This window comes from Carcharodon carcharias, chromosome 27, assembly GCF_017639515.1.
Source record: "Carcharodon carcharias isolate sCarCar2 chromosome 27, sCarCar2.pri, whole genome shotgun sequence".
Taxonomy (NCBI): Eukaryota; Metazoa; Chordata; class Chondrichthyes; order Lamniformes; family Lamnidae; genus Carcharodon; species Carcharodon carcharias.
Window position 1 is genome coordinate 18,460,964 of NC_054493.1, and position 8,068 is coordinate 18,469,031.

At 44.8% G+C, this 8,068-nt stretch overlaps 1 protein-coding gene across 1 annotated transcript; it reads right to left on the minus strand.

Annotated features, from left to right (window-relative positions):
- Nucleotides 1–521: 521 nt before the first annotated feature.
- Nucleotides 522–7,365, minus strand: LOC121270569 (zinc finger protein 271-like). Its single transcript, XM_041175936.1, has 3 exons — nt 7,315–7,365; nt 4,226–5,171; nt 522–2,191 (listed from the first exon to the last, which is right to left on the minus strand). Exons 2-3 carry the CDS (start codon nt 5,087–5,089, stop codon nt 1,559–1,561), a joined length of 1,497 nt encoding a protein of 498 aa, XP_041031870.1. The 5' UTR covers nt 5,090–5,171; nt 7,315–7,365; the 3' UTR covers nt 522–1,558.
- Between the last annotated feature and the right edge of the window lie 703 nt (nt 7,366–8,068).

The following is an 8,068-nucleotide window of genomic DNA, read 5'->3' on the forward strand; positions in this document are numbered from 1 at the left end:
GCTAATCTTTTTCTTTTCATATATTTATAGGAGTGTTTTCTGTCAGTTTTTATGTCCCTTTTATGTTCTCATACTCCATTTTCCCCTTCTTGATCAATCTTTTTGTCCACGTTTGTTAAATTCTAAACTGCTCCCAATCCTCAGGCTTGCTGCTTTTTCTGGCATTTTTATATGTCTCCTCTTTGGATCTAATACTATCCCTAATTTCTTTTGTAATCTATGGTTGAGCACCTTTCCTATTTTATTTTTGCACCAGACAGGAATAATTGTTTTAACTTATGCATATGTTTCTTAAATATTAGCCATTGCCAATCCATTGTCAATCCTGTTAGTAAGGTTTCCTAATACATCATTGCCAACTCGCACCTCATACCCTCATAGTTCCCTTTATTCAGATTCAGGACCCTAGTTTTGGATTCAACATGTTCACTTTCCATCCTAATGAACAATTCTATCATTTTTTGGTCGCTCTTCCCCAAGGGCCCCTGCACAACAAGATTGTTAATTAATTCTTTCTCATTGCACAATGCCCAGTCTAGGATAGCCTGCTCTCTGGTTGGTTCCTCAATGTATTGGTCTAAAAAACTATCATGTACACACTCCAGGAAATCCTCCTCCACAATATTATCGCTCGTTTGGTTTGTTCAATCTATATGTAGATTAAGGTCACCCACAGTGACTCATGGGAGTCTCACGGGAGTACAGCTCACAGTACTGTTAAATTATATACTGTTTACTTCTGTCGGTGAGTACTCCACCATCTGCCAATTTCAGGAGGGCAAATTTGGGGATGTTCAGACCAAATGTCCAATTGATCCCATCATACAGAGCACACAGATTTCCGTTGTCACAGGCAGTTTGGATTTCTTGATGTAGGCTGATCCATTGTTTATTTACACAGTAACTCTCTGTCTTTTGCACGACTATCTCAGAGACTTTCAAGTTATGTAGTGTTCCAGCTGTTAGGTTTATGTTGTACATCAGGTGGCCTTTGCTTTTTGCTTCAATGACAGATGTCATCTCTGCTGAGTAGGTCTCAAACCAGTTCCACCTTTACCAAATGTTGCTGTTGTGTCAGAAATGATTGAACTCAGCGACTTCCAAACTTCTTCAATATCAATGTTGATTGTTGAAGCTTTTATTGAACAACTGCCTGTAAAATATTTTACAGTTTTCTTTAATGTTCTGTGATAATTTAATTTCATAACGGAGGTGTCACTGTGAAGAATATGTAAGTCAGTAAGAATTGTCAGCAAGGATTAATCAGCACTTTCTAATTGCAGATGTTAATCATGGAACCTTTCAGACACTGAATGTAGATTTTACACCAAAGATCAATTTAGAATTGAAGTAAAAGATCATAATTTTATTGTAAATGAGTTCCTGGTGAGAGTTCTTGAATTAAGGGGAAAGATCACAGATGTTGTTTTTAAAAAAGGACAATGCAGCCCCGAAAATCAGTGACATCTCCACAATATTAAACTCCAGCCAGTTATAGGGTTTGTTGGTATCAACAGAAACAAACCAAATATTGTCAGACTAGCGATCCTGGATGTGATTAAGAGCAAACAATAACAGCAGAATCCGACTCCTGCAGTTTCTTATGAACTCGCTGGTGTGTCAACAGGTGGGCTGACTGAGTGAATCCCTTCCCACACACACGGCAAGTGAATGGCCTTTCCCCAGTGTGAACTCGTTGGTGTGCTTTGAGGTCGGATGACTGCCTGAATCTCTTTTCACAGGAAATGCAGTTGAATGGTCTCTCCTCAGTGTGAACTCGCTGGTGTCTTAGAAGGTGGGATGACCGAGTGAATCCCTTCCTACACACGGTGCAGATGAATGGCCTCTCCCCAGTGTGAATTCTCTGGTGTTCATTGAGCTCGGATGACTGCCTGAATCTCTTTCCACAGGAAGTGCAGCTGAATGCCTTCTCCTCAGTGTGAATTCGCTGGTGTGTGCAAAGTCCAGATGACTGACTGAATCCCTTCCCACATATGGAGCAGGTGTATGGCCTCTGCCCAGTATGAAGCTGCTGGTGCCTCAGCAGGGTGGATGCACTCCTGAATTTCATTCCACAGCGAGTACAGCTGAACGGCCTCTCCTCAGTGTGAATTTGCTGGTGTAACATGAGTTTGGTTGTCTGAGTAAATCCCTTCCCACACAGGGAACAGGTGAATGGTCTCTCCCCAGTGTGACTGCGTCGATGCATTTCCAGCTGGGATGGATAATTGAATCCTTTACCGCAGTCATCACATTTCCACGGTTTCTCCATGGTGCTGGTGTTCTTCGTACGTTTGTGTCTCTCCAGGTTGGATGATCAGTTGAAGCTCGTCCACACAGAATACGTGTAACAGTTTCTCTCCGCTGCAAATGCTGTGGTGTTTTTTCAGGCTGTATAACTGGTTAAAGCTCTTTCCACAGTCAGTTCACTGGAACACTCTTACTCAGGTGTGTCTGTGTCTCGGTGCTTTTCCAGCCACACTGATCTTTGAAATTTTTCCCCACAGACAGAAACAGACAAACATTTCTCCTTGCACATTGAAAGGCTGATGATATTCAGGTCTTGATGAATCTGGTGACTCTGTCAGATCATGATGTGATGTTTGTTACGAATTTCCCGTCTGTAGATCCTCCCCATCTAACCACCTGTGAAAGGAGTTTAGAAAACTCATCACTTAAGACACAGGATAGAAATTCTAAATAGGCCTTCCGGCTCCAGTACCCACAATGCGCACGCCCCGCCCTTCATTCACTCCGATTGGCTGGAGGACCAGCCGCTCTCGTTCGATCTTCCAATCCCGCCCCCGCTGTTATTATTGGTCCGGAGCTGCCGTCAGTCACTTGGGCATTGTGAGGTGTCAGGTGAGAGGTCACGGGCGGGGGGGGGGCGGGGTTTACAAATCCCGAGTGCGGCCCCAGAGCCGAATATTGAACAATGAACATTCTCCACTCTCACTATCCGCCGCTTCCGCCTTCTCTCCGGAAACAACCTCAAACAAAGAGCCCAGGACCCGCCGAGCATGCGCGGAACTGCCGCCAACCTGCAGCAGATAGAGCGGTTTCTGAGACGCATGGGACTGTGGGTAGTCCAGTCGCCATTAATGACAGGTACACCATGACTGCAGCGGTTCAAGAAGGCAGCTCACCAGCACTTTCTCAAAGGCAATTAGGGATGAGCAATAAATGCTGGCCCAGCTAGTGAAGCCCGCACCCCAGAAATGAACTTAAAAAAGATAAGAAAGGAATCAGGAGCGTGCAGTCCCACCCAGCTGGAGAACAGTGGAGAGGCATTGGAGGAGGATGGTTTGGTCAACGGTATCAAAGACTGCAGACAGGATAAGGACAATGAGAGGGAATTTATCTCTGTCATATTGATATAGGATGTAATTTGTGACTTCAATAAGAGCTGCTTCGATATTGTGGCAGGGACAGAAATCTCATTGAAAGGTTTCAAACATGGAGTTCTGGGAAAAAAAAATGCATAGATATGGGAGGTGACAAGGACTTTGGAGTGGAAACGGGTGGTTAGAGATGAGGCAGTAGTTTGCAAGGACATTGGTGTCAAGGGTTTGTTTTATTGAGGAGTGGGTGATGATGACATAGTTAAAGGAATGAAGGGCAGTACCTGAAGAGAGAGAACTGTTAACAATATCAACGAACAGGGAGAAGTAGTATAGCGGGAATAGGGTCAACAGAGGAGGTGGGTTTTATGGAAATGATAAGTTCTGAGAGGGTCTGAGGGGAGATGGGAGAGAAGCGAAAGAAAGAACCAGATTCAGGGCTACATCAAGAAGGGGCTTTAGAGACAGTTTGGCCTGGTGGGCTAGTGGAAGGGAGGAAAGCAGCAGAGGCAGCTGATCGGATTAAGTCAGTGACAAAGAAGCTCCTGAACTCCTGACAGTTGTTGTTGAGGTGAGGATGGAGCAGACAGAAGAGAGAGGGAGCCCTTCAAATTGAAGTCACTTGTGTTTGAGATATTAAAAAGACTCGACATCATGTATGTTTAACACGAAGATGATTTATTTGAATTCTATCCTGAATATTAACATCTATAACTGGGCTGGAATGTATTAACATCAGCATAAACAGACCCCAATGAACATAGTTCAATCCTGGATGTGATTAACAGCAAAATCCATTCATTGTAGTTACTGGTGACTCAACAGGGTGGATGACCGACTGAATCTCTTCCCAAACACGGTGTAGGTGAATGACCTCCCATCATGTGACCTCGCTGGTGACCTCGCAGGTGGGACAATCGAGTGAATCTCTTTCCGCACTCGGAGCAGGTGAATGGCCTCTCCCCAGTATGAACTCGCTGGTGATTCAGCAGGGTGGATGACTGAGTGAATCCCTTCCCACACTCAGAGCAGGTGAATGGCCTGTCCCCAGTGTGAATTCGCTGATGTACAGAAAGTTGAGATGATCCCCTGAAAGCAGCCCCACAGTAAAAGCACCTGAACGGTCTCTCGTCAGTGTGAATACGTTGATGGGATATCAGTTCCCCGGAACTTTTATAGCACTTCCCACAGTCTGGGCATTCAAAAGGTCTTTCCCCAGTGTGAACTCTTTCGTGTCTCAGCACGTGGGATAACTGAGTGAATCCTTTGCCACACATATAGCAAGTAAATGGCCTCTCCCCAGTGTGAATTCGCTGGTGTACAGTGAGTTGAAATGATCCCCTGAACCCAGCCCCACAGTGAGAGCACCTGAACGGTCTCTCATCAGTGTGAACACGTTGATGGGACATCAGGTCCCCAGAACTTCTATAACACTTTCCACAGTCTGGGCATTGAAAAGGTCTCTCCCCAGTGTGAACCCGCTGGTGTGTCAGCAGGTTGGAAGACTGAGTGAATCCCTTGCCACACTTGGAGCAGGTGAATGGTTTCTCCCCGGTGTGAACTCGCTGGTGTGTAATCAGCTGGGATGATCGAGAGAATCCCTTCCCACACACGGAACAGGTAAATGGCCTCTCCCCAGTGTGAGTGCGTCGATGAGTTTCCAGCTCACATGGGTAACTGAATCTCTCCTCACAGTCTCCACATTTCCACGGTTTCTCTCCACTTTGAGCAGTGCTTTTTCCTTCCATGTTCAAAATGCTGTGCTGTTCAGGTTACGGTGCATTGGATGACTCCTTCAGATGCTGTTTTCTGACTGCAAACGGTCCACTTCTAATAACAGTGAAATTGATTTAAAACAGAAAAAAAGGGAGTGAGAGAGGACCCACAAAAAATACACAAAGGGAGACTATGAAATTGAGCTTAATGAATCCACTATTGGTGGCCGTTCTTTCAGTTGCCAAGGCCACAAGCTCTGAAGTTTCATCCTTAAACCTCTCCACCTCACTTTCCTCCTTTAAGATGCTCCTTAAAACCCAACACTTTGACCAAGCTTTGGTCACCTGCCTATTTTCTCCTTATTTGAACTGGTGCTTTGTCACATTTTTGCTAAATGTCTTGGAACGTTTCATTGCATCAAAAGTGTGATATAACTACAATTTAGTGATGTGGACTTGGTCAATAATCACCATTCCTTCATCATCGCTTGGTGAATAACCTGTAACTCCTTATCTAACAGCATTATGGGAACACCTTCACCGCGCAGACTGTGGTCAAGAAGGTCAAACATCATCTTCTCCACATGTAACTGGGGGCTCACAATGTATGCATGTAACACTCAAGATCCTGAGGAGTCTTGACAGGGTGGATGTGGAGTTGAAGTTTCCTCTTGTGAGCGAATCTAGAACTAGGGGCCGCTGTATAAAAATAAGGGGGTCGCCCATTTAAGACAGAGATGAGGAGAATATTTTTCTCTCAGAGGGTTGTGAGTCTTTGGAACTCTCTTCTGCAAAAGATGCTGGAAATAGAGTCTTTGAATATTTTTAAGGCAGTGGTAGATAGCTTCTTGACAAGCAAGGGAGTGCAATGTTATCGGAGTAGGCGGGAATGTGAAGTTGAGGTTACAATCAGATCAGCCATGATCTTATTAAATGATAGGGGCTGAGTGACCTGCTCCTGCTCCTAATCCGTATGTTCATATGAGAGAGAAACAGAGTTAACATTTCAATGTGCAGAATGAATTCCAGGGAATAAAAATGGTGCAAAATTTGATGGTCACTATAAGCACAGCAACAGAAGAGAAATGGACGATACCACAGGAAAAAACAATTCCTGACTATGAAAGGTATGGTGGGAAGATAAAGCTGTTAAGCCAGCTGCACATGGCCAGGGGATGGGCAGCGGTGAAAACCTCATTTAGTAGAAGCAACAGTGAAATACTAAACAAAACTAAAATTAAAGGCAATGGAAGTTAAACCATGGCAGAGAGGTGATCAGGAGGGTAGAGGTGAAAGAGAGCAATGGATTCAGATCCATATTAAAGAAGTCACACCAGCCCCAGAGACACAGAACCTCTCTCAGATTACGGAGCATAGCAATAAATGTAGATGAATGGTCAAAAATAATCACCTCTGAAACAATTTCGCTGTTTTCAATTTTAAAATCTCCCACTGAAGCCTGCAGCTGGAGAGATATCAGAAGCACTGGAGTCAGAGAAAAATCTCCCAGTTGAGGAAATACCTAGGGAGCGGGATGTTGACACCGCGCAATTGTCGGTGTGAACACAGAACGTCTGGGTCTGCACAAACCAGTGATCACAATAATTATGAAGGATGTGAGGGTCCTTGAGATGGTGCAGAGACAATTTACCATTATAGTTCCAGGGATTATAGTTGCAATGTTGGGTTGGGGAAACTGGGCTTGTTCTCCTTGGAGCAAAGGAGATTGAAGGGGGATTTGATAGAGAAGTACAAGTTTATGGTAGTTTTAGATAAGGTAATAGCTAATTGTAAGATTGTCATAGACACAGGTTTAAAATTTTTGGCAAACTCAACGGGGGATGTGATCAAAAAATATTTGCAGTGAGTGGTAATGACCTGGAACTCAATGCTTACACTCAAAGGCCGATAATATTCCGGCCTTGATGAATCGAGTGACTCGTAAATGTTCCCCTTCTCCGATCCCCTTTAAAAGGTGTTTCCAAAATCCATCGTCAGTCCCGGACAGAAATGCACAACATTCTCTCCTCCTGCTGACAGAGACATGGATGAATGCGCATGCGCCCTGATGCACAATGACCCCGCTCAAGATGGCGGGCCTTTCACTGGAGACGCGATGCCCGCAACCTCCACCCCACAGAAACAAACGCGGCACCGGTAGCTTCTTATCCTGGATTCAGAGCCTCATCGAGTACTTATGAACCCGCCCCGTCCACCCACCGGCCCCATCTCTCCCTCCACTCCGCCATTTCTCTTACCCCCTGAAGATGAGACGAACAAAAAGTCTGTCAATCGCCTTCACCCGCAATGCGCATGCTCTAGATCACAATGCCCGGGGAGTGATGGACGTCAGCTCCGGGCCAATAAGAAGAGGGGGCGGGGATGGAGGACCGAGCGGGAGCGGCTGGTCCTCCAGTCAATCAGAGTGAATGAGGGGGCGGGGCTTAGCCCGGATCTCCCTCGTTGGTTGAAGCTGATTTGTCTCAAACTCCAGGAGAAAACTGGACCTTACTGTTTGTGGCTTTAAACAGATGAAACCCTCTGGTTGCGGAGCAAACATTTCAACATTTGTTAGCGAATTGTGGCAACATGATGAAATAATAATAAATAATGTAAAATAAAAGCAGAAACTGCTGGAAAAACTAAGCAGGTCTAACAGCATCTGTGGAGAGAGAAATACAGTTATAGACTTCTAACCTATATGACTTCTTCAGGCTCTCCACAGATGCTGTCAGATTTGCTGAATTTTTCCAGTAGGTTCTGTTTTTATTTCCGATTTGCAGTATCTGCAGTATTGTGCTTGTATCTTAGTGATGCAACAATAACTGGGCAGACAGGGAATGTCACTATTCGAACCTAGTTTCAAAAAAATAAACAATGGAAGGGTCAGGACAGGTTAGGGAGAAGGCTAATACTGTCATCATTAAGGCAGGTAAGTGTAATTGAGGATTATCAGGTCAGCCATGATTTCATTGAATCGCAGAGCACGCTTGATGGGCTGAATGGCCTACT

What these genes read in the sequence shown, in the direction of transcription:
- LOC121270569 (XM_041175936.1), bottom strand. Translation starts at nt 5,089, where the DNA reads ATGGAAGGAAAAAGCACTGCTCAAAGTGGAGAGAAACCGTGGAAATGT. An exon ending in GAGGTCACCAGCGAGGTCAC is followed by an intron (nt 2,192 to 4,225) that starts ATGATGGGAGGT and finishes CGACGCAGTCAC; the next exon opens with ACTGGGGAGAGACCATTCAC.